Source organism: Podarcis erhardii (assembly GCF_964252035.2).
Source record: "Podarcis erhardii genome assembly, chromosome: 12".
In the NCBI taxonomy this organism is placed as follows: Eukaryota; Metazoa; Chordata; class Lepidosauria; order Squamata; family Lacertidae; genus Podarcis; species Podarcis erhardii.
Genome location: NC_138513.1, coordinates 20,964,236 through 20,991,173, shown reverse-complemented (window position 1 = coordinate 20,991,173; position 26,938 = coordinate 20,964,236). Strand labels below are relative to the sequence as shown.

Here is a 26,938-nt window from a genome sequence, read left to right as displayed (position 1 = left end):
GGCTTCCACCCACTGCTTTAAACCTACTTTCTAGGCCTTGACTTCAGGCAACCACCTCAACATGGCATGAAATGCTCCACACAGAAAATTTAATTTGCCTGCATTCTCTTCAGATATTAGGGCTGTGCACCAGATTCAGCCACAACCCAAAGCATGCAGTCCAAAATATCTGAAGGCCACCAAGTTGGCAAATGTTCTCCTAGACATACCACCCATCCCCACCCCTGGCCCTACTCCCCTTTTACTCTAAATCACCTCAGTTCATCTTATTCCCCATAATAAGTTCATGGTTCTGTCAGGTGGGTGGAGATTTCAGGATCAGAATTCCTCTTCCCCTTCAACCTTGGTTCTGCCTTCAGAAGGAGACCGCTGTTCATTCCCCTGGCAATGATGTCTCCAAATACATTGCTTTCATCTTCACAGTAGGAATGAATGACAGGCACACAACAATACAAGAGAAAATAAAATGCCACACTAAAAATAAAAGTGGTATTGAAAACTGGCTCCGAGATACACACACAACCATAAAAATCAAACACTGAGTTTATCTCTGAATGTATCTCTATTAAATAGCTTTAATGGGACAGTGCAAGCAGACCAAGTCAACATGCAAGAATGCAATTGCTTATGAACAGCACAAGTTCACAGCTATCCCAGCATGAGGCTGTGTAAGAATTGCAAATGTGTTATGCTGTCATGAGAAACAGGTGTGCCCGCTCAAATATTTTGGAGGAGAGTGTAAAGCAGAAAAGGGACTGAAGCAAATAAGCTCCATCTTCCACAGCCAACGGGCCTCAGAGTGTCCTAAGAGTGGTGACAGGCTTTAAATAAAATCCATCATTACTTATAGAAGAAAAGCAAATAGCCCAGTGTCACTCGGCTTAGTTCTGCTCCAATCTCCAGGACACCTATCATTTTGCTCTTGTTCTTCAGGTTTTTGAGGTCCAGGAGCCATTCCTGACATTTTGTGCTTGGGAAACACACAACATGGATCTCGCTTTTAGTTTCCTTCTGAGTGCATGGGAGTGCAAATGACTGCCACCTCTAGGGGGGAAAATGAAAGCTAATAACATGAAAAACGAGCTCTGTGTGCTGCAGTTCCTCTGTGGTAGCCAATGATTCCCAAAAGCTGGGTAATATTATATTTCCTGGTCCAATGCTTTCTTACCCAATCACAATATAATCTCCAGTTTTCAAAGGTTGGGTGACTTTGACCTTTTCTGCATATTAGCATTCCCTTCTTTCTTAGCCTTGACTCTCATACTGCCTAAAACTCATTACTTCTAGTCATCTTAGCTTCTGGATTTCAAGTGGGAAGTCAAAAACTGTGCCAGCTCACAATACATGCTCTTTATATTTGCACTCTTTCCCCTCTCCTTTCAAAAATTATTGGAAAGAGCTGATAGATTCCCTGATAGCTGGCTACAATTCTCCATCTGAACTCTACACTTGTCTCAAGTACTTGGCACTATCTTGGCACATGGGCAGCTGGATCTTAGCATACGGACTGGATAGACACCCACATAGTTACCCCAACTATGATCCTTCTTCCCCAAATCCAGGATTCACTTGCTATTACAGCCGGGGGGGGGGGGAGTGTTGTTTAGCCTGAGGGACACATTCCCTTCTGTGTAACCATCCTGGGGCCACATGCAATGGAGGGCAGGCTCAGAGGCATAGCTGTCAACGTTTCCCATTTTTTAAGGGAAATTCCCATATTCCAAATAGGATTCCTCGCAAGAAAAGAGAAACGTTGACAGCTATGCCCAGAGGGGAAATGGGTGGAAGAATGGAAGTTATCATACCTTTGTTGCTATGGTTCCAAGGGGGTTGCTCGAGAGCAAGCAGGCAAATGCCTCCTTGCTTGGCTGTGAAGCCTTGCTTTTGATGCCAAAATAAACTTTATCTGTCCAGAGCGCCACTCTCCAGTGGCTGGCTCATTCACTGGCAGAATCTGTGAGTGGGCGGTCCTTAAACCTTCCCCAGCAAAGTAGTTTCTTGACACCCAGTCTGCACCTCCCCTCTCAGCACAAAAGCTTACTGCGCAAGGAGGGTGTGGGTAACGGAGGACCTCTCTCCTCCCCGCTTTGCTCAGGCAAGGTTTCCTGGCACCGCCTCGCCTCCTCCGAGCCCTGAAGCTCCTCTCTACTGGAGGTGTGGTTACTCTCCTCCACTGAGGAGGAGCTGCTTCCCACGATCTTTGGGGGCTCTCTGTAATCCATAGGGCTTTTCCCCTCTCCCCCCTGAGCTGATGGCAGTTCCCTGACATTTGTATTTAGGCTAGTTTCTGCACATACAACTGTGCACATATCACCCATCCCAGACAAACAAGGGGTATTAACTAAAGTTCAAGGACTCATTCCAACCATGGGAAAACACTCAAGGTGGGTTAAAAGTCGAGCCAATGAGGAGTGTGGTCTGGGAAGAGGCCTGGGGCCAGGTAGAAAGAACTGGAAGGCTTCATTTGGCCACTGGCCTGAGGATTCCTACCCCCATATTACAGTTTGGACACTCCCCAAAGTGACAAAATATGTATAAATTTTGAAAATACCCTACCATGTTCTATTTCTAACACTGCTATTCATTCTTCATTCTCTCCCATTTTTATTAAGTCAGCTACTCTATGGCCATTATAAACCAATAGTTGTTCCCCAATAGGATACATGCTTTTAACTTCTTAAGTATTCTGCCACTAATTTTGTCGAATTAGATAATGAGACTGCATTGCTGTTTTAGGGTTCGTGACACTTTGATTAATAAGGTAATATGCAATCTAAATGCTCGGTGAAATGGACTGTAAAATCTTAAACGGCAGAAGTAACAAATTGTCTTCCGACATTAATCACGGCGACTGTGTAAGAGGTTGTCTGACACTCTCTTCCCACTCTCCCCCCCCCTTCCCCCAATGGAATTGTCACTAATGTTTTAGGCCAATGAAAGGTTGCTGAAGCCAGACATCAGCGGTAGGCATCTGCTTCCCACGCCCCATGGCTGGCTCAAGACATTTTGCTTTCTGATGCAAAGATCAATATGGAACTCTTAGGAACGTAGGAAGCTTCTCAATATTGAGTCAGACCATTGAATTGAACCTAGGACTTTTGCATGCAAAGAAGATGCCCTACCATTGAACTCCACTCCTTCCACCACAGTCCATGTATAGAAGCCAACTGCATTGGCAGTTGAATCTGTCTTTGACATTGGCAATGGGGGAACATCTGAGGATGGCAGGCTAGTAAGCCTAGTGACACATTCAGATCTGCCTTCCAACATGTTGCTCCTACACACCCCACCCAGCAACTACTGCCTGTGGTGGTTGCCTCATTCTTCCTAATAGTATGGACAGCCCCAAGCAAGATCAAACCTTCAAACTATTTAAGCCACTGGAATGGGAATTAATAAGCATATTTAGCATTCTGAATTCCAGTTTCTGCAGCAAATCCAGAAAAATCTCAGGACATTTTAAACAAAGCCAAGCTGGTTTGGGTCAGCAGAAAGTGCTTCCCCGCTCCTCCCCACAAAGCCAATAAAATTCATTTGGCACCTAAGGCAAAAAATCCCACAAGTATCTCTCCACGTTCCCGGTCAGTCAAAATACAGACACAATCAATTAAGTAACTAACAGTTTGCTGCCAATTCATGGCACTCAAAACCAGTGCCTGAGGCAGGTGTCTGATTCTGCCTAATGGCAGGACTGGCCCTGCCTGTCCCATAAACTTATCAGCATGGCATATTTGCCATAAGCAAAGGCCCCTGTGCATTAACCAAAGTTCAAGGACTCATTCCAGCCATGGGAAAAGAAGAGACTGACCCTTGGGAAATGCTGTGGTGAGGATCATCAAGAAGTCACTCTCCTCTAAGGCAGGGGTGGCCAACTGATAGCATGTGCCCAAAAGTCTTGGAAACAGCAGTGCCATCAGGGCCAGACTCTGAGACAGAGGTCCAGGGCCCCCACACAGCAGAAGCAGGAAGGCCCCTCAAATGCAACAGCGGCAGGGCTGGATGACCACATTTCAAAGGAAAGTAATTATCCCCTAAAAGAGAGAGCCTTTGTAAGGCCATTAACTCAAGAATCTAAAATTACTGAACTATGCCATTGCTTGGTAATAAGGTGATGTCCACAGAGACTATAAAGCGAAGCAAGGAAGCCTCAGGGCTGTGAACTCCTTCCTCTTCAAGCACCAAGCTTATTTTCTTCTATAACTCAGGTGCAGAAAGATTACATGAGCAAGCTCAGTGAAAAGAGAGCCTAATCAAATCAGAACTCTGCCTGGAGGGGCAAGAACACTACTGAATGCTGAATTCAATTGACAGCTACTCTGGGTTCAGCAGCTGGTGAGAATGGGATGACGTCCTCTTCCCCAGAACCCCTCACTCAGGTTAAGAACGGACCTCCAGAATGAATTAAGTTCTTAACCCAAAGTACCACTGTATACAGTGTTCTCCGGGGGAAAGCAGTGAGACAAAAGGAAGACCTCTCAAGCCCGTGCTTAGGAATCATGGGACAAGTGTAGATGAGCCCTAAGCTCTGCTCTGAAATAAACTCACTCCTGCCCATGCTCAGGGCTCCTGCTGTGGTTCGCAGGGGCCTTCTGGCCAGCCAGGAGCCAAAGCATGGATCTGCTGACTAAGAGTCAGGACCATGGATAGCTCACTGTGCATTCAAGATCAGGGCACGCAGCAGGCCTCACAGATTTGCTAGACGTGTCAGAAGCCACCTGCAGATCTATGTGGTCCTGCACAGCAAGGTGGGTGCCTCCAGCTCTGCTTCCTCCAAGCTGGACGGGGGGGATTCCTTGGGCTTAAAGGGGTTGCACCTTATTCCAAAGGTATGTGCTCCAGAAAAGCTGAGGTGCCTTTTGTCCTCAGATCCAGGGAGTGCTTTTTGAACATGCAAGAGACAGAGTGGAAGATGCCGCCTATGCAACTAGATTGGGGAAAACAGGAGCAGAGAGGTAGCAGCTGTGGAGCTTTAAGATTATGCAGAGTAACGTACAGGGCTGTGCTGGGATGGAATTTGGCACAAAGAAGCCAACCCCCAAGCTCACCCACAACACAGCCTGAGGTGGAACACTGACTTTAGATAGTTGATCACATTGACAAACTTCATTTCCATAATGGGGTCCACAGATTTTTCAAGAGTATTTTTGCATTTGGAAGACAAGCATGATCCCTGCTAAGTTCCACCTCTCCTGCGCTTGTCAGGGGTAGAGATGTCATTCAGGAAGAAAAGAGGAGTGGGGATTATTTTCTGCCCCTTTAGCAGAAGAGATGTATGACTGACAGAAGAGATGTATGACTGGCAGCAAGTGAAGCTGAACATACCCCTCGTCCACACCATATATTTTAAGTGCTATGATACCACTTTATACAACCATGGTTCCTGTCCCCAAAGAATTCTGGGAGCTGCAGATTGTGAAGGGTGCTGAGAGTTGTTAAGAGACCGCTGTGCCCCTCTGAGAATGACAATTCCTAGAGTTCCCTGTGAGGATTGACTGTGAAACCACTCTGAGACTTGTAGCCCTGGGAGGGGAACATGGTGGGGTGTGGGTCTCTTAACTCTCAGCCCTTTTTAAAAAAAACTGCAGCTCCTAGAACTCTTTGGGAGAGCCATGACTGTTTAAAGTGGTATCATAGTGCTTTAAATGCAGCGTGTGAATGTGGCCATAATCACCTATTTATTCCTGTTAAAGGGACAGCTATAGAAGGGAGAGTTCAGAAGTCAACACCCCTGCAGGAGAAATGTGGGGATAGCTGGCCGATGCTTTCCGGCATATCAGTTCTGCCAGGTGCACCCCAGAAAGGCTATTTCATAATGTGTCTTAAAGACATAGTCTGGGAGGAAATAAGAATGTTAATGATGGCAGTCAATTTAGCACAGCTGCCAGGCTTGCTGAGCAATGTATATTGCAGTCCATTACTTATGTGCTAAGTAACTATTCCCATTCTTTGTAATAACTATTTTACCCTCAGGGGTACAACGTTCTGACAGAAGAAAGAACATAGAGGTCTCTGTAGCACGGTTAATAATTAATTACATTTGGTTAATTATTTCACAGCCTCTCCAAAAGGGTCTGTTGTTGTAGACAGGAGCCATGAAAAAAATAACAATCACATAAGCACACACCACCCCTGTTTCTTGTGTCCACGCACAAGCCAGGTCATTGCGTGAGCTGCTGTGATGTCATAGAATGTTTATAAGCACTCTAAGCTCTATAGGCAAAGTCTGTCATTGTGGAAGGTCAAATATCAGGGCAGGGGCTGTGGGGAAGGTGCGGTGTCAGTTTTGGAGAAAACCCTTCTCGCCTGGCCAAGTGCCTGGAGAGGTTGTGTGGTACAGAGGAGCTGTCGAGCAAGAAAGTAGAAACAAAATAATAAAACTGGGCAGAAGTGGGCATAGAGGATATGGAGGTATAGATAAACGGGGTGAGATGAAGAGATAGTCAGGAGACAGGATGGAGAAGGGAAGAGACAGCTCACACAGGGCCTAGAAATAGGAGTGGCAGCATGCTGCTGAGTAGACAACTGGTGGAAAGAATTTCACACGATCCCTTTTCTGGAAGTGCAATAGCAGAGATATTTCTATTTGGATCTCAAGGGTTAATTCTGTTAATGTTAAAGTCAACTAGCCAAGAGGTGGGTGGGTGGAGGTATAGCTTAGCAACCAGAGTGGCATGCTCTTTAATAACAACAACAACAACAACAACAACAACAATTTTATTATTTATACGCCACCCATTTGGTGGCAAATGTCCTGAGAGTGTTTTCCTCTGTATATTTGGTTGAACAAAACAAGGACTGAACCCCTCTGTTCCTTTCTCTTCAAATTATGCACCATTTCCCTCAGTTTTCCTCAATAAAGTGTTACAAAGATTCTTTTTTCACTGGACTCCATCTGCATTACTTAAGTGACTTTGCTAACACTTCTACAATAATCAGCCATAATTTTTAGCCAAATAATTCCAGTGCATTATATCGATGTAATGTTTCATCCCTGGAAACAGGTGCTTTCCCCTCTTTATTAGTCAGTTAATCTCTCTTGCCTGACTGCTGCTCCTACAACATGCACATTACAAACTTTAATGGAAACTGACAGGAGAGTCAAGAATGTTTGGGGAAAAACTGTAAGAGGCACCACATCTGTTTGTGTGTCCTGCAGTTCAGCACCTGGCATCCTGGTAGGGAAAGGCTTACCAGGAAAGGCTTTTGTTGTTGCATTGCTACTCCTGTGGTTGCTTTTTTTGTGCAAAGTATTTTCTTATCTTTCCTTCCACACAATTAAACACTAGATGTAAGCAAACAAAAGGAACTCTTTAAAAAGCCGTTGGGAAATTTATATAAGTGGATTGACAATTATTGCCCCTGGAGGTGTCCCCAGTGTTCTACAGAAGTGCAGCAAATGTTGAACATTCAATCACAGAATGAAATAAATATTGTCAGTCCTTCACTGCTTTTGAACCCTAACGTAATTTGAAATTACAGGAGTCACAAAAGGCAAAAGAGACAGGAAAACATTCTATTTTACTGTAAAAGAGTTTTGACAAAGAAAATGGATGTTCTGTGCCATGGCTTAAAAAGAAGAAGGAAAACAGAAAGAAATCACTGCTCGGCTTAACTTGGCAAATCCTTTATTAATTGTAATGGAATAAGACTTGTAAGGCCTCCGTTTATACCTTTAATCAGCATCAAAATCTAGGTGGGAAGACTTATTTGATATTGGAAGTGCTGTAGAAGCAAGCGCTTTAGTAATAGAAAAATGTCAGTCGAATGCTAGGGGGAAATACTTGCAAAAGGCACAAATCAGCTGAGGAACTAGCTACATAAGAAGAATGAGTCTCTCTCCCGGGAGACTTAAAACCAATGCAGAGCAGCCTATAATGTCAGGTTGAGGAGAATCCTGTCACATATGGAATTGAACACCAGAGTGAAGTAGCGGTTAGGGTGTAGGATTAGGAGCTGGGAGGCCTGGGTTCAAATTCCCGACTCAGTCAGGAAGCTCACTGAGTGACCTTTGACCAGCCACCATCTCTCAACACCCAAGGTTGTGCCTAACTCAACACCCAAGGTTGTTGGATAAAATGGGATGTGGGGGAGCCATCAACACCAGCTTGAGCTCCTTGGAGGAAAAGAGGTATGTAAATATGGAGAGAAAGCCCCCAACCCACCCAAAATACAGGGGAAGAATAACCTGTAGACCTGCCTGAGAATCAGAATTTGTTGCTAGCGTCAGAAAAGGGATTCAGATCTTCTGGGTGTGGAGTCTGAACCTGCTGCTGAACCCACCCAAAGGCAATAACTCCCCTTTAAAGCCCTGATCAAAATGTTAGTAGGCATAGTGCGAGCTCATCCATCAGTGTTGTAACGCAAGGCTCCAAACCAGATAACCCCCCCTCTCATTCTGTTTAGCCCTCAGTTAAGGGATGGAGTTTGCATGGTGATCAGCTCCAAGCTCAACAGAATTAACACTGGTCAGTTCCCTGGCTGTATTGATCTTGCCTATAGATTCTACTGTCCATGCACTGGTAACCTCCAGGCTGGATTACTGCAATGTGTTCTATGTGGAGCTACCCTTGAGGTTGATCTGGATTCTGGAAGCTGCAACTGGTGCAAAATGCAGGGACTCAACTGCTCATTACCTCTATTGCTGGAGAAATTGCACTGGCTGCCAATTGGCTACTAGGCTATGTTCAAAGTATTGGCTTTGGGGGATAAAACCCTATATACAGCTTGGGACCAGTTCACCTGAAAGATTGTCTCACCCCTTATATACCCAAATGATCACAGTACTCTGAGGCATCTTCTCAAAAAGTCCATTCCAGGCAATGTAGCATTTTGTTGTTATATGAACGACATGAATCTCAAGGCAATTTACAATCCTACAATAAAAGCTACTAGGTTTAAAAACAGTATAACCAAACAATGGAAACAGAGACCCAAAAGAAACCTTACCAATCCCATCCAGCTGGAAAAGATTGCCCACACAAGAATGTTCTCAATCTGAAATCTTTCTTCATGCAAAACTTTTTCATAATCTTCCTCTTAAACCTGAACCTAACTGGCTATTTACAGTACAATCATATACATGTCTACTTAGAAGTAAGAGTCTTAGTTAAATGGGATTGGGAGGCTGGTATAGAGTTGTAGTCACAAACTGCTGAGATTCTAAAAGCAGGCGGGGGCTGGACCTGAGAACTCTCCAAAGGTCAAATTGTGTGAAACTGTTCATCTTACTCCGGTGACATTTTCATTTCTGCAAGTTTTCACACCAAATCCTAAAAACTATTTTTGTTTGTTATGCTGTGGGAGTTTAATGAGTGGGTTGAGGAGACAAGAAACTTCTCAAGAAAAAAATTACTGTGGTCTCGTGGATCACAGCTAAAGTGTTTGAAAGAGAAACACCTGAGCTTGAGGATGGTGAGTCACAGCAGAAAGGACTGAAGCGAAGCGAAGATGATGGCTAAAGTAAGTAAGATAGAATAAAGAAAACAAAAGTGGGGGTAGAATATCTTCAAAGCTGAAGATGGCTCCTCTGCTAACCTAAATGGGAAATAATTCTGATTTCATTTTTTCCTGGAAAGGAATCTGGTTTCCACCACCAGTTACAAATTTTGAAATGAACAAATGATTCATTGTGCTGCTTCAGTTGCAATATATCATTAACACTTTAAAATGCAATTTTAAAAGTAACTGATATAATACAGGTATAAGATAATCTACCGCCAAGCTTTTCACCGCTGTTGGTGAACAATGTTTTGTGAAAAAAAGAAAAGAAAAAGTAAGGTCACCTATGTTGACCCCTGAAAGTTGGGATCTGGAAGTGAGAGCAGGACAATCAGGGACCAACCACAATATCAGGAACTCGTGGGTGTTTTCAAGATGATCGGCCCTTCTTGGAACACCGCTGGTCCACAATCCAGATGTTCGAGGCTGCCTTTCTCACGCTGGACCAGCGCAACTCTCCCTTCTCGGTCCAACCCAACACGGAGGCGAGAAAAGGCGTTTCAACAACAACAACAACAACAACACAGCTCAGCCTTTTTACCTGTTGGTGGCCAACGGAGGCTCCAGCTGGGCAGGTGCCGACGGCGCCCGGAGAGATCGCATCACCCTGGGGGTGCCCCTCGTCGTCGCCCTGACCTCCTTCTCCCAGCCCCTGGCAAGCAAGCGAGACAAACCCAAGTTGGCCAGCCAAGAGCATTAAGTGGCGCGAGGAAGGAGCCCAGTCCAGCCACAGCAAAGACCTGGGCACCTTCGTGCACCGCCCCCCCCCGCAAAAAAAACGCTTGCCCCCTACCTTGGGGAAGCCTCCCTCGTGCAGGGAAGCTGGAGCTGGCCTCTCTCCCGACCCTATCCCCGTGACTTCATCCCCGCCGCGTGGGATCCCGCCACCCCCAGCAGCCCCCCAGGCAAGACCCCTCCAGTACCTCGCGCCGCCGGAGCCATCGGCGGAGAGCCAGCCGAGGCACAGGCAGAGAAGCAGGCTGCCCAGCAGAGCCGCCAGGGCAAGGACCGCCCGCATCGCCGCCGCCGTGGGGAGGAGAGCTGCCTGCCTGCCTGCCTGCCTGCCTGCCGCGGGATCCGGCCGCCGTCGCCGCTGCCCCCGCCCGCCTCCCACTGCAGCGAAGGCGACCCCGTCGGGCAGAGCAGGGGCGGCGGCGAGCGGCAGAGCAGGGTCGGCGCTGCTCGGCTGCTCTCGCCCCCGCCCCTCGCTCGCTCCCGCCCCCCGACGCCGCTCTGGCTCCGCCCCCCTCCGGCTCCTGGCGGATCCGCTTCGCCTCCTGCGGGGTCTGGGGAGACGAGCTGCCGCCGGAGGGGCCTCAGCTCATCCCAGCCCCTCGGCAGCCCTAGCTAGTCGCTCAAACTCTCGCTGGCTCGCGTCTCACAGAGGCAGGAGGAGAGATCCGGAGAGAAGGGATGGGGAAGTCGGGGGGGGGGGGTCGGGGAGATCTGTGCCTTGGGAAGATCGTGGCGGGCGAGCTCTCCTAGCCACAAGACCCGGGTTCATTGGAAACGGCAAAGGCTGCCTCTGAGCATGTGCAGAGAGTCAGCGGAGGGCCAGAGGTAGACGGGAACTCAGCTGATGAAGGAAGAGGCAGGATGGAGATCAGGCTCGCAGCCCAGGCGGAGGGCTTGCCAACCATTCCCCCCGCTGTGGGCGGCTGCCATGAGCCGTCGCGCCCACCCCTCTAAAGTTACCACTAGCAGAAGAAGCGCGGCGGGGGGGATTGCTGCCATAAATCTGCCTCTTCCTCCAGCCCCCTCCCCCCAGCAAATCGCAGCCTAGGAGGATTTCTGTTGGGGAAATGACAAAGTGGGGAATAGGAGCCAATCCTAGGGGCTGAGGTCCCTTCGCCCCAATAAAATAATTGAACACCCCTCCCCCCGTTGATGGGCATTTCTATTCACACCTGGGCTCCCCCAATATTTAATTCAAGTTGGCACCCTTGAGATAGGGAGAGCAGAGTCACAAACTCCTCTTTTAACCAGAGGAGGCAGACCATTCTGCCCTGTCCAGTTAAACTCTGGGAAACCCTCAAGGTGAGGAGCCAGGGTGAGGGCTTCTCCCTGCTTGGCTTGAGAGATGTGACTCTTTCTTGCTTGCCATACATGTTACATTCAAGGGCTTGTGCCTGTGATTAATTTTTACTGGCTTTTAATGACTGTATTGTTGTTCTGTATTGTATTTTAATTGTACTGTGGCACAGAAAGAGGGGAAATCTTGGCAGCGGGGGGATGGATCAGTGCTTTCAATTTATACGATGACACATTCTTCTAAAGAGCATGAGGAAATCTCAGAAGGTGATTTAAATTACATGTGTGAAAACGTGCCTGATCATGCAAGAAATCTTGCAGGCTATATATATATACAGTGTATGCAGGTTTTGGTGTCCTCGGGTGTCTTCCCGTGTAAAAGTTGGGGTGTCTAGGCGACGTTTCGACGAGGTCTCACTCGTCATCTTCAGGCTGGTGCTTTCGGCTTCTTGTTACTGGAACAGAGCAGGATCTCAGTGTTTGAGTTCCTATAAATACTGTAGAGGGGGTGTGGTGTATAGCCTCCAATGTTCTGGGCAGAGAGGAAGTTCCCAGGCTAGTGTGCCTTTTCTTCTTTTGTACAGTAATTACTTGAGAGATATCTTGAGTGATTTCTTGAGTGATATCCTGAGTACCACTTAGGTGGGTCATTAGGTGTGGATTAGTTGTTAAAGTCTTTGTGTCTTGACCTCTTGAACTTTGTGAAGAGTTTTCCTGAGAAGATGGCTGTACTGTACTTAGTTGTGCTCAGTGTATATATATATATATATATATACAGTGTTGTGAGAGGTTCGCAACGAGAATCTGATAAACACTGTGAATGCGAACACCAATTGCAATTCCCACAGTCCCTTAAGAGAAGCCATAAATGTCATAAGAAGAGGCTGATGTGCTGAAAAAACCTGGAGATGCCAGAATGTCCTGGGCCGCTTTTATGAGTGTCATCGAATTTTCTACAATACAGTGATGGCACTGGGCAATAGATATTCATCAGGGTGATCCAATGAAAGGAACTATGTTTTATTCCTGCCCTTCAAAGGTGTCTGTACAAGGTGGGAGAAGGATTTTGGTGCTCCAGTGAACATCTATTTTTGGCATCTCATAAATTAGGAGTCCACCAAGTACCTATTCAACTGGGGGGGGGGGGGAATCTAAGTCACTCCCAGGCATAACCTGCTGAAGTTGGCATTTTATTGTGTAGAATAGTAGATGTCCTTGAAGAAGGATTCTTTCCCAAAGCCTTAATGTTTAGATCACTTTGGTACACATGCAAATCACTGGTTTCAGGCAATGCACATGGTTAATCCTAACTACAGCTGCAACAAAAGGCAAGTGCTTTTAACTGCCCAAACTTTGGATGTTGTTGCAACACCGTCACACACCTTTGGTGTAGGAATGAGGTGCACCCATCTTCTGCAATCTCTCACTATGCCTAGCCGGCATAGTGGATCCTCCTGGACCTAGGTGAAGGGGGAGGTGACTATGTCTTCTGAGAGGTGGCCAGGACTGGTGAAATATCACCTTCTGGGTATCTGATAACGCCAGGGTGGGTTGCACAACAAGCACCATGGGTGTGTCAGAGATGATTCTCTGACAACCCTAGAGAGGGAGGTGGGGTTCATCCATCATGGGGATGGATGAGGCAAGAGAGCAGGTTGAGGGAGCACACACACATATACACACCAAATTCCTGGGCTTGCAGTGTTGGCTGTGATGTGAGGACGCGTTACAGTCTGGTATAGGCTGTTTGGATCCCAGGCTACAACTACAGGAGAAGCAATACCCTCTTGCAGTATTAATGCTGCAAACCGCTCCATCATAGGCTCAGGTTGTACAGGGTGAGTCTTTTAAAAGAGGCCCTGTGGAACTTGTGTACTCTGTATCCACAGGGCCTCTTTTAAAGGACTCACCCTGTGTGTGTGTGTGTGTGTGTGTGTGTGTGTGTGTGTGTGTGTAAATAAACCATCTATCCTAAAGACACCACAGTCTCAGCTGTGCCTCATTTCCAAAGGGAAACAGGAACCCTGGGTAAGCCACCAAGAACCCCCTAGAATCTCGCACCGCGGGGAGATTGGGGCAACATGCAGCAATAGTATATTTCAGAACAAACTCTGGCATAATTTAGTCATGCAGACAGATCTGAGTGTCTGGAATGTTCAAGTTGGTTTACAGTAAATTTGAAATAGCTACAGGGCATTCAACAAAGCAAAGCAGAAAGAAAAGGGGAAAGTCTATGGAGAGATTAAGTACATAAAATGAGTCCTGCTGAATCAGGACATTGTCTATCTAGTCTGGCATTTTGTTTCCAGCAGTGTGATCAACCAGCTGCTTCTGGGAAAATTACACGTAGGGCATGCAGTGAAGTCATTAGTCAAGTCATTAGTCATGCCAGCTCCCCACTATTGTCCATTCCCAGCACCTGACATTCAGAGGCCTGCTATTTCGGAACATGGAGCTTGTGTGACAATTCAGCTATTGCAGATGCTGAATGGATTTCCAACAGGAGTCCACTTGTATGTGCCTTTCATACCTGGGCAGCCTATCTCATGCATGCTTCTTACATAAGAAATATGAACAGGACTGGAGGCACTTGTAATGAAGTACAGAGCAAGCTCATGTTGGCAGTCATCAAATTACAATCGATTCAGTGGAATCCCTGATATTTATTTATGTAACAAAATGTATATACCACTTGATTGCAATGAAATCTCAAAGCTGTTTGTAAGGTAGGTATGCCTAAGATGATGGTCTCCTCTCAGGTCCATTTCTATAGGCGCTACGCAGCCAACTATCAACTACTCAAGGAGAAATTCCATTTCCTTGGATACCTTCAATCAGAATCTCCCAATTATATTAATATTTCACTATTGTGCAGTGTCATAAAAACAACAGGTTTGAACAAAGTGAGAGGAAGCATGGTAAGAAGGCAGATCACCTGACCTGTTGTGAATTATGGAGGGTGCTATTTTTAGAACCCTATTTTTAAAGTGCATCCACTTTTCCAACTTCAACTGATTTGAAAGATGAAAGATCTCAGGGAGGACTGGCTCTGCCATAACGGGAAAGTGAGTCAGCAGGTGCACAGGAGTGGGGAGACAGAATTGTGGAGTTGGAAGGAACCACAAGGCTCATCTAGTCCAACCCACTGCAATGCAGGAATCTTTTGTCCAATGTGGAGAAGGAGCCATAGCTCACTGCTAGAGCAAGCAGATGGTCCTAGTTCCAGCCCCTAGCATCTCTAGGTGGGACCCCGCCTGAAAACCTGGAGAGCAATTACCAGTCAAGGTTGCCGGTACAGTGGTACCTTGGGTTAAGAACTTAATTCATTCTGGAGGTCTGTACTTAACCTGAAGCTGTTCTTAACCTGAGGTACCACTTTAGCTAATGGGGCCTCTCGTTGCTGCTGCACGATTTCTGTTCTCATCCTGAAGCAAAGTTCTTAACCCGAGGTACTATTTATGGGTTAGCAGAGTCTGCAACCTGAAGCATCTGTAACCTGAGGTACCACTGTACTGAGCTTGGTTGATCAATACTATTAGGCAGCTTCTTCCTATGGCCCCAGGACAGAGGTGTGTGTGCCTCATGGCTTGCTATACATACCTTAAACAGAAAAATGTCTTGGTCCAGCCATGCACTGAAGACACTGGTAACCAGAGTCCAAGCTGCCATCTCATTAAGATCTATAGGAGTTTGCCCATTGGTTTTAATAAGACCAGGACTGCATCTGAAGATGCATCTTGATGAAGCCTTCTAGTGACCAAATGACTTCACTGAAGCTCTGCTGGCCTTCCAGCTGCCGTACTCTACAGAGGGCAATATCTTGGCTGATGCAGACAAAGGGAAAGGGCCACATCTCTGTTCTCCAGGAGGACAGGCTTTAAATGCCAAAGATGCTTGACTCAATCTCAGTCATCTCCATCCTAGGGAAACCCCAACAACTATGTTGGGAAAGACCACTGCTCACAACCCAAAGAGCCACAACAGCAAACAGCACTGTGTTAGACATCCCCAGAATTTAGCTACCAGCATCTTGTCTGGATTTTTAAAAAAATTATCAATTGATTTCTATCCTGATTTTTGACCCAGAAGGATTCATAGCCGGTTTACATTGGGGGGGGGGGGGTGGAAACACAGTAGAGCTTTTTTATGGAAATGGTTTCTGAAAAATATTACCAGTGGGTTGCTGAAATTTAAATCCTAAACTGGTAATTGGGAGCATATCTTGCCAGAGCATAAAGAGCTCCCAGTCTATTTACAAGAGCTGGTGCTTATCTGGGTCTCTTCCAGACAGTCACTATTTTGTGGAAGAGATTCGTCACATTCCAGACATTTAGCTTTGTTTAATTAAAGTGGATTAAAGAGTTCTGGTACAGCAAATTCAGTTTTTAAAAAAACATACTTTTGAGATTGTAAAATGAACTGAAATGTGTGGGATAAATGGACCAGAAGTCATATACTGTAATTTCCACACAAATAAATCAGGATGAATCTTCAATTAAGACTGGGCATTGTATAATCTCTGTGCAAGCTTTGGCCAAGCAAAGTAGGCTGAATGTTCACTAGACAGGTCATCTGGAGGAACCTCAGGGAATCTGAAGGACTGCTCTTTCCCACGTCAACCTGCCAGCTGCTATAAATCTCAGTGTACTGGGATCACCTCCAGAGGTTCTCTGTTAAGTTGTGGGTGAACATATCAGACAACACAGTGATTCTTCAAACAGCTCTTGTTTATTCACAGGCCAGAACAGAACTGAACTGAAGGGTTCAGCCAGCCTGCTTATATAGAGCTCCAGTACAACGTAACTGTAACAATTTTCTAAAACTATCCAATCACTGAACGTCACTTTCAATCCCTTATTTGCATAACTATCTACAGTATCCCCCTGCTGGCCCAGGGTGAGAACTTCAGTACATAACATTCTCCTCCAGGGGATCCTGTCACTTGAGGAGACTCCTGAGGATGCCTTTCATTTGGAGAAAAGGGATTCTCCATCACCCCTGAGTGCTGACTGTGTGCTCCTTGAAAAAAGCTGTAATCTGGAAAGACCCCATTGTTACACAGTACTGGGTGATGCTGCAGTTGCAGTTGCAAAATAGCCTTGGCTTTTACAATGGGGGAAGCCTGTGTGTTCTCCATTTCAGTGCAGAGGATGGAATAAAGCTCACTCCTGTTGTCAGTCATATGGACTCCCTTTTGCATCTTTTCATTTCACAACAGTTAAATTGCTCAGCTTCTGAAGGCCTCTTTGGGAAGCCCTCAGTGAAGCGTGAGCTATCATCTAACAGAGGAAACAAGAGAGGCACCTGCATCCTATTGTGCCATTCTATTTCTCCGCAGGCCATGGACCATCAGTGATCTACTGCCTATGCAACTCCTATCCCTGAAGCTGTCATCCACGCATGTGCAATGGCAACCTCAAATGTACACACAAGGTGACTGTGGCTTGGGTTTTGCTTTTGGATTAAAGCTGCTTTGAGGGGGAATGCATTGAACATGCATTGAAAATTGAAATGCATTGGAAAATCTCTCTCTCATTATTTCCCAAGGATAGCCTTGTGTCGTGAGTACTGTCATGGGTACACAGATTCAAAAGCCAGCTGTGGGGGAATAAACAGTCTGAGTCTCAGGTTTTTCCTCCTTAGCCAGTATACTATTCCAAAAGCAGCAAGCACGGCAAGATCATCTCTCCAGGACCTGGGGCATGAATTTACTTCCCGCCACTTCTTCCCACCCCACCATTCCTTTTTCCTTTCAAGTCATGTCTTTTACATTGTGAGCCTGAAGCCGGGGGGGGCGGGGGGGGGAGAATGCTGTCTTTTCTGCTGATGATCTTCTGTAAGCAGCCCTGGGTGTGCTTTAAATAGATAAATTTAAGTGCCTTTCTCAAATAAATAAGCAAAGAAGTAAGCAAACTTCTCTAGACGGATGAAGAATATTGTCACAACACACATACAGAGGTTGCACAGAAAAGGCACAGTGCTTGCCTAGCTACTCAAACTCGTGGCTTTTTCATGAAAACAAAACAAAAAATGAATTGTGTTTTATAGGGGTTCTGGTTTGGAATCTGGTGGTGCATGGATCTTGCTTGGTCTAGAAGTACTCAGTCCCCAGAAGCAGACAAGCTGCATTGAACCAGGTCCCTGTAAGCCCTGCCCATCCTCATTCTGCCCCATCACACTTAACTGCCTAGAGGGGAGCTTTTAGAAGACAGCATCACACTCAGATCACACATGGAGGCATATGAAGGGATGGGGGAGAATTCTAAAGAGAAGGCAGCATGAAACGATCAAGCACAGCTCCACTCTACATCCCCAAAAGCCAGTCTCTCCATCATTGGATTTTCCTGTATACAGTATTCGTGCACACACTCACACAACAAAGAAACGAAGAAACAAGTACAAATTTCATTATATCCTGGCAATTCCAGACATCCTACATTAGCCTGGGTAGCGAAGGGTTTGTTTGCTTGCTTGCTTTTGCGAGTGAGCATTTGCAGCACATCTTCCAAATCTGCTCGGCTGTTCCTACACACTCGCAGTACGACTTCTCAAGGAATCATTATGAAGCACACTGTGAATGCAAATTAAGCAGAGCACATCACACTCCAGCAGATCCTAACTGGCCAGTGGCATGATATTGAACTCCAGCCAGGGCAATTAGTTCTAATACTGCCATTAAGAGTACAAATTGACATGATCAAATCAGCTCTGAAACAACCCATTTCAAATTACAGCTCCCCAGTCCTCTTCAACGTGCCGTTTATTTCTATAGGAACTGGCTTTGCAGCCTAGACTGCAGAAGTGGAGCCCAGCTAAAAAAGAAACGGTAGTTTGTTTGTTTTATTTACCGTGTTTTTGCACTCCGCTTCAGACCAACAGCTGCTTGCAACAGACAGTAACCAGGCAGTCCCTGCTGAAAGGCCTATACCACTTTGCATACCGCTACTCAAAATTATCTACAAGCACTGAACAACTGAATTGCATAAATATGAGCATTCAGCATGCTAAGAACAATTCAGCAATCCAATAAAGGGATAATACAGAAGCTGGTTACACTTCAGGGGAAGCTCGGTTAAACGAGGCATTTTTAGCAAGCATCTAAAGGATAAAACAGAGGGAGCTTTCTTAATATGCATGGGAAGGGAGCTCCATAACACTGATGCTGCGGCACTAAATGCTCTGCTCCTGCTGGCTAGAGAACAGACATAATATGACACTGTTAGAAGCACCTCCATTGTTGAACGTAGTGGGATAAAATGATCCCTTGGGTAAACTGGTCCCAAGCTGTTTAGGGATTTATAAACCAGCACCAACACCTTCCATTTGACCCACTGGTATGTCAGCAGCCAGTGTAGATCCTTCAGCCAAGGCGTTATCTGCTGTCCACACCCATTAACAGACAGCTGCCATGTTCTGTGCTAGCTGTAGCTCTCAGATCAACCTTAAGGTTGGTCTCACACAGAACACATTGGAGTAATCCCATCTCAAGGTAACCAGTGCTTGGACCACCAATGCCTGAACATGACACATAAAGGAAAAGGGACTGAGAGGGAGGGAAGGAAGGCTGGTAAAACAAATTCAGCCCAACACCTTTCCTCACTTCCTTTAGAGATCACCAAGCTGCATGCCCCTTGCTTTACAGATTGCCCAGACCTGCACCCCACCCCCTTACAAATCACTCAAAACCTTGATTACAGGTTTTGATTGCTGAAGCTGAGGACACCCAGTCCACTCACACATCATCTATAGCAGTGGTGGTGCCAGGGCAGGGGAATGAAGGGAAGAAGGACCTCTTCCCACAAGCAGCTGCACTGATATGACCTTCTACTTTCCACTCTGCCCACCTCCATCTACCTGCCTCCAGTTGCCTCCTCCTCACCTCCTTGCTGGCCTCAGCAACTCATTCACTTGCCTGCCTGCTCAGTCAAACCATGCTCCTCCCCTTACAGTTCTGCCAAACTGTGGCCCAGGCAAGCTGCAGAGGAACAAGCAAGACAGGCTGAGACAGATCCCCAGGATCCATTCTGCTCTGCAGTCCTTCACCTTGGCTGCTGAGGTCAAAATATCAGTGTCAGTATGACATGCACAATGGCAGCATTCTTGTTTGGGAGCTGTCCTAGCCTGTCTTGTCCTGTTAGTAGCCATGCAAACTGCAGCATGACAACAACCTTACAATTTTATTATATAGTAAGATATATGCATCCGATGAAACATTTGTTGTACCTTTTACCATTGCTGATTATTCTGTTTTCTTTTCTTGATACTTATTTGTTAATTTATGTCATTTGCTAGTCTAAAGCGCATTCCACATAAGGGTAGCTGTTCATTTTTACATGTAATTAAAAATGTCTACAATTAGACATTTGGAGATAATTTGGAGATAAACACATAGGCAATTTGCCGCTGGGAGTGTCCACCAGCCTAGCTGGTCTGTCTGTCTGTTCCAGGTATTTGCTAACACTTAGACATTACCGTAGTTCCCGGTGCCAGTAGCTTCACAGGAGGGCCATTACAAGCCACCCCTCTGTGCTGCAGTTTTCTGGCAGTTGCAGACCCCCAACTATGATTTATTGAAAGTGTGTGTTATCTAACTTGGAGCAGGCAACATGGTGAAAAGGAAGGATTGCAATGATTATTTGTTCTGAGCTGTGAATATGCAAGGTGATTTCAATAGATAAAACCTCCATGACAAAGGGAAGTATAAAGAGCCAGCCTTCTCAGAGACAAGCAGGTGGAAGCCTGGACCATTGTTAGACCACTGTTGCCATCCCTGCAGTGGGAAAGTTTCCCCAAATGTATAACCTCCCAGTCGCTGAAGATTTTGTGCCTTCAGTATCATGAAAAGTAGGTGCTAATTTCTGTTGCTCCAAGGATACCTGCTTTTTGGCAGGGCAGCTCGTATAAGATTGAAATTTGCAGTCTAATCCGATACATATTTATTCAAAAATAAACCCCACTGAATTCAGTGGATTTACCCCCAATTTAATATGCATAGGATTCAATTCCAGCCTTGGGAATGCAGCGTAGAATAACACACTTATTCCACTTTCTTAACTTTGAAGTTGAAGAAATGTGAGGAAAACAGTAAGTGACAAGATGTTATTGGCTGCAACCCAGAGAAGATTAAATGTTTCCAACAGTGTAATCTTATATATGCCTTCTCAAAAGTCACATGGAATTAAATAGAACAGTGCAGGCCTAACCATGCCTACTCAGAAGTAAGTCCTACTAGATTCAGTAGGGTTTACTCCCAGGTAAGTGGGGTCAGTGCTAGGGCCTTATGCCCAGCAGGGAGTGATACTATAATTGACCTGACCTCCTAACACCAGCATCACTGCCCCTTATTGAGCTGGGGCACAGCAGTGAGGTCTGGGTGGTGCAAATCCAGTGCTGCCACTGGTGTGCCCACACTGTCCTCTCGCAACGTTGCCACCACCCTGTCCTGCCTTTGCACTGTCCTAGTAAACAGCAGTGATCCCAGGGTGGGAGGTCAGGTCTGCTACCACAGCCTTCACCACCTGCTATTCCTGTTCCCAGGGAAGTGAGTATATGGTATAGCCTAGGCGGCAATCTTATTTCCACTTAGTTGGGACCAAGTCCTGTTAAAACAAGGTGACTTGTTTCCAATAAAACACATATGTAATTGCACTGCAAATCTCTTTGAAATCAATGGGCTTCAAACCCTGAGTTAATTGCTGAAATCCCACTGGTTTTCAGAGGAAAATGCAACCCAAATCCATTTCTAAACACATTTACATAGAAGGCACTGCCAAGTATTTGAATGGATTTCCCCCCTGCATATACTTAGGATTAAACCAGAGTTTTCTTGTTCAGATTGGTTTTTTCATACACCAGTCGTCTGGATTTATCAACTTTGATTCTGTAAACAAGAAGCGTCATACGTCTTCTCCAAATTGAATTTAAACCTAAGAGTTTATATTGTACCATCACTTATACAAATACATCTGTGGGGCTTTTAGCATAAGGCCTAATTGCAGTCAGAAGATTTGGCTTGAGTTAATAAATCCTATTACGCACTATTCAGTAGTTTGCATCATTTCTGGAGCCTAATTGCCTGCGTCCCACCAGTTAGTCATATGGACAGCTCTGCTCATCTGAATTAATTGGACTCAGATGTTAACCTGCTGTGTAATGTATAACTTCCGATGTTTGACAATTGCTTCATGAATAAAAGTCCATCCCTGAGCCTCCTTGATGTATAAGGAAATGTGAAGTATATGAACCATTTTGTGATGGCCTGGGAATTTGATTCAGAAGCTGAACCTGAGGAGTCCCAGCCTGCACAGGAGTCCCCGCCTCCAGGGCCGGCTGAGCCGGGGCAGGGGGTTGAGTCTGAAGCGTCTGCACCTGTGCCGGATCCTCAGGAGCAGGCACCAGGTGAATCCACTCTGGCTCCGGAGGTGACTGAGGACCCATTGCCTGCAGGTGCGCCTCTCCCAGCCCTGTCGGGGAAGGTGAGCCTCCCCCTGGGTCCAGTAACCCTCCAGCCTCTCCTGAGCTGCAGAGGCTCAGGGCAGAGAGGCGGAGGGAACTGGGTTCTCTCAGGAGGAGTGCTCACCTTAAGGCCAGGAGAGGCAGGTCACCTGTGGGCCGGGACTGCCCCTGGCCTCAGAGAAGATAAAGGCCAGTCAGCCCGGTCCCAGGTTGCGGGAGCAACGACATTGGAAACCTGCTTCTGCCAGCATCCAGACTTGTTTTTTCCGGAGTTCCCGACCACGCCCGGCTTCTTGCTTTGGACCCCGCTTCGCCCTTGGTGGACAGTCTCCAGACCCTCGGCCCAGGACCGGACTCTGACCATGCCTCACGGTACACCCCCCCCCCCCAGGACCAGCACACATTTCCTTTCATTTGTAGTAGCTTCTTCCAGAGTTCAGGGAGCTAATTTTAACAATTGTATGTACAGTGAGTGGATGGAACAAAGAGAAATAGATGCAGCACTAGTAGCCTTGGAGAGCATGTTTAATATGGGCAGGATGAGGCTCCTCAAGAAGAAATAAGTCATGGCAGGATCAGAGCCAGACAAACAGCATATACTTGAGATCTCCTGCAGGGTCATGTCTTGTCATTTTGTCTGAGTGGTACACATTCAAGGATACCTCTGAGACAGGGAGATTTACTTTATTCAGGGCTAGAGTTGTCATCTTCTCAGCCTTTGGTCCACTGGCAGCATTATCCAACTAACACATCCTGTTAGTGCAAGGATTTCTGCTTGCGCCATGAGACATTCCTCCCTCTCCTTCCCTCCTGCCCATGCACATCCTCTGGCCTCCCCAAATTTGCTCTAGAGAGTTGGGGGAACCCCTAGAACAGATTTAGGGGCTACATGGGGAAAGGAGAGGGAGAGAACATTCTGTTGCACAAGCAGAAATCACAGCATTAAGTTTCTGAGATTCATTTTCAGCATGGCAGACCCAATACATTCTGCTACTCAAGGCAGAGAGTAAGATGTCCTACCCCATCCCATAAACATAAGCTGCCCAGATACCATCCTGCGCAGAGGGGCCTGAAAGTTGCCCATTAACAGCACTTGGACAGCAGACTGAGCAGGTACACAGCTCACCCGGTCCACCATTTTTTAAAGTAGCTTCAAAAAGCGTGGCATGTAAAAATTATTAGCAAGATCATAGCAATTATCCATACCTGTTCAGGGAGATGAGAATGATAGTCATTTTCTTCAAGAGTGATATTTGTTTTATTTATTTAAGGAGACAAGGTTTGTACAAGATAATGTTAGGACGCATATATCAGGTGTGGAATGTTGTGGGTAAAAGTTATTTATTCTAGCTGGGTTTATAAGATGTGGAAGATGTAACATGCTTTGTATCACCTTGTCTTGAATTTTCTGGTTTTCTTTCTATACATGTAGTACAATCAGCTTTATTGGAAATTCCTATAGAGGATGAGAAAATACTGCATAGACTGAGAACTCCTGTGCTTTCAACACTTATCATGTATGCATGCATGCAACTCAAACAAACAAGCTCTTATAGGAGTGCCAGAGAAAATGGACAGTATTTATAGGTACAGCAGATTCTGTTCTTTTGGCTTCCTCCAAGATGTATTGCCATCATTTAAGAGTTTTGCGCAGTTGTCAAGAAATGGAGCAGGAGGCACAGACACTTGTGGTGAAAGCCACAAGCATCGAAACTGATAATCTGAAAAGGGGGAAAGGTGAGGTGCCTTTAGTCACTATAGGCATGAAGCTAATCGTGAAGAACTGATTTTGCAAAAAGCAGGATGCATTAAGGATTGATCTGTTACCTACTGCCCTGCTAATGGATTGCAGCCGTTTTCTGATCTTTTTGAGTCATCTACATTTATCTGAGGGTGTATTCAAATGCACAAAAGGCTGCTTTAAATTCAGCCACAAGGAGTAGAATTATCCCTATCTCTGGTCAAGCTCCTAAACCTGACATGAGAAAATCAGCACAGTTCACACCCCTGACCCCATTTATGCCTCTCTTAACTGAAATTTCACCATAGTTCAGCATGGTAAAGAACATTGTGGATAAGCAAAGGTGGGGAACCCACAGCCCTTCAGATCTTGTAGGACTCCTGTTCCTATCAGCCTCAGACATAATGGACAATGGTCATGGATTATGGGAGCGGTAGTCCGGAACAGGGCAGAGTGCCAGATACTGAGGGGTGCGTAGCAACAGACCTGTATATGCCACATAATACATAATATCTGTATATGCTGCATTGCACTCTCTAAGATAGCCTGCTTATGGAGGATGCTGTCCCACTGCCCACACTGAAGTAAAATTCAGCTGCCACTTCAGCCAGTTGTTGTTTGTGGAGGGGGAGGCAGTTTCACCTTCGCCTCAAGCAGCCGGATGTTTTGGGCTCAGCCCTAGACCAGCAACACTGGGAGGACCACCACTCTTCAGTTGTTCCAGAAACACAAAATGGCCACAGCATCGTGAGGAAAAGCCCTTGCTCCCTGGCCTCTGTGAGGAGAGAGTCATTTGTCAATTTCGCATCACCACATAAAATTTCCAGGTCTTGTCAAGGCAAACAGTGCAAATGCAAGGTGAAGGTTGGAGAATCTGGCTGGTGAGATCCAAGAGAAGGACTATTCCTCACTGCCATGAACTGGCAGGACAATGGGGAAGTGGAAGAGGATCCCAGCAAGGGGTGCAGCCACGACTGGGACCCACCAGGCCAAGATGGGGATGGGAAAAGAGAGGCTGGGGTTGTGAAAGTATACAAGGATGGCAAGGGGATGGGAGTCAGTATGCAGGGACCAGAAGCGCAGGCCCCTCATCAGAGTCAGAGAGGCCACAGTCTCCACGAACAAGGCAAGCTCTAAGGCGTAGAGAGCAGCAGGAGGCGTGCTCTGGGAGGCTGAGGTAGGCAGGGGCCCACAGCCCAGGTGGGGCTCATTAGCTTGGGAAGGAGGGGTGATTCCTCAGCTGCAGTAGGCTCAGGACAGGTGAAGGTCACATGCCTCATCATGCCCAGGTGCTGCAATCAAAATGCAAGGCATAAAAGGGAGGCAGAGCTGAGGTGCTTTATCTGCTCAAGTACCCATGTTGAGGGAACTTGGCTTGGATGCTCCTGGACCTCTATGGGACTGTGCTTCAGGTTTGATTCTGGACTTGGCTTACTTGGATTGACCCTGGACTGTGTTTCCTGACTGTTTGACTATGGACTTTGCTTACATGGATTGACCCCCAGACCACTGGTCCTGACTGTTGAACTTTGGACTTGATGTACTGTATATGCCAGCGGGAATTGCCTCCAGGTAGGCCAGGGGTACAGGATGCTCATGGAATAAACACTACATGGCCATAATAAGCCTACCACTGTACTGACGAGGGGAATAAACATGGCCTGGTCTTTTTCCTGTTCCTTTAACAGGATTTGATATGTAGGAGACTTATTATTTTTAAATAGCTTGGAGGCAAATATACTATTCATCTGCTAATTGCAGCAAATTAAGGGGCAACTGGGAACTTTCCCTTCTGCGTGCAGCTGCCCTATGTGGTGAACCATTTGGCAGAGAATGCTCTTAGGCTCCCGACTGTTCCTGCCTACTCAGAAGGGGCTATAAAGAGAGGCAGTGTGGTGCAGTGGTTAGCATGTTATACTAGGTCCTAAGAAACCAGGCTTCAAATCCCTACTCAGCCATGAAGCTCACTGGGTGACTTGAGGCCATCACTCATGACCTCACAGGGTAGTTGTGTGGATAACATGGGGAGGGGGAAAGTATGTATGTATATGCAATAAAATTGATGAGTGGATGGCTTTGTGCTTTGGTTTGTGGTTTTGTCTGAGGAACATTGGTCTTCCTGGCTTTGTTGTGTCTCTGGCTCTGGATCCTGCCTTAACACAAGGACCTGAACAAGCTGAGTTGCTTCAAAAGCAAACCATGTAGGCAGGAATATAGCCAAAGGGATACCCTCCCGATTCTATTGGGCTACAGTTCCCATTATCCCTTACCATTGACCATGCTGGTGGGAGTTGGAGTCCAATGGCATCTGGTGAATGACGTCTTTCTTAATGTGCCTTGACTTCCCTTCAGTGCTCCTGAGAAATTAGTGCACAGGGTCTTTTGGAAGAAATCCCTTCCAAAGATGACTATTACGGTCAAACCTCGGAACTTGAATGGCTCTGTTCATGAACATTTCGGCTCCAAATGCTGAAAACCCAGAAGTAAGTGCTCTGGTTTTCGAACGTTCCTCGGAAGTTGAACAGCTTCTGAGGTGCGTTTTTTATTTTTTCCCCATTAACTTTGCAGCCAGCCCATTGATCCTCAGCCTTCTGGAATGGATTATGTTTGAAAACCGAGGTTCCACTCTAATTATTGTTTATTATTATTATTATTATTATTATTATTATTATTATTATTATTATTATTAACTAGATAGTATTTATACCCTGCCCATCTGGCTGGGTTTCCCCAGCCACTCTGGGCAGCTTCCAGCACATATAAACATAATAAAATGTCAAACATTAAAAACTTCCTGAAACTCGGGGCTTCCGGTTCCGGTCGCGGCTTGGAGGGGAGCGCGGAGAACCAGCTCCTGGTTTTTCGGGTGCAGCGGAGGCTCGGGGGAGTCGCTAGGGCGCAGCGAACCCGAAAAAAACCCCAGGGGGGTACTCTGGGGTGACAGGTCCCCAGCAGCGTGGAAGCGGTCGCACCATCCCTATGCTCCGGTAAGGTAGCGAAGACGGAGACCGCTAGCGCAATTGGGGAAGGTCCCGACTCCGCAGCACGACGCCTCGAGCTCCCACCAGGAGAGGCGACGGGCTTCCTAGAGAGAAGAAAGGCTGCCACAGTGTGCTATAGCGTCTATAAAGAACGCGTTTTTCTAAGAAGCGTAAAGCCAGTAGCTAGTTGCGGAGCTGTGTGTTGCCTGGTTAATTTTTAGAAGTGTGTTTG

At 46.3% G+C, this 26,938-nt stretch overlaps 1 protein-coding gene across 2 annotated transcripts in view; it reads right to left on the bottom strand.

The window, feature by feature from the left end:
• Positions 1-10,624, bottom strand: part of ST8SIA6 (ST8 alpha-N-acetyl-neuraminide alpha-2,8-sialyltransferase 6) — a 39,093-nt gene extending 28,469 nt beyond the window's left edge. For both annotated transcript variants that reach the window (XM_081882304.1, XM_081882303.1), the window contains exons 1-2: positions 10,422-10,624; positions 10,040-10,150 (exon numbers count right to left, since the gene is read on the bottom strand). In XM_081882304.1, coding sequence (XP_081738430.1) covers positions 10,040-10,150; positions 10,422-10,516 — 206 coding nt within the window. In that variant the 5' untranslated portion in view covers positions 10,517-10,624. The remainder of the gene's footprint in view (positions 1-10,039; positions 10,151-10,421) is intronic.
• Between the last annotated feature and the right edge of the window lie 16,314 nt (positions 10,625-26,938).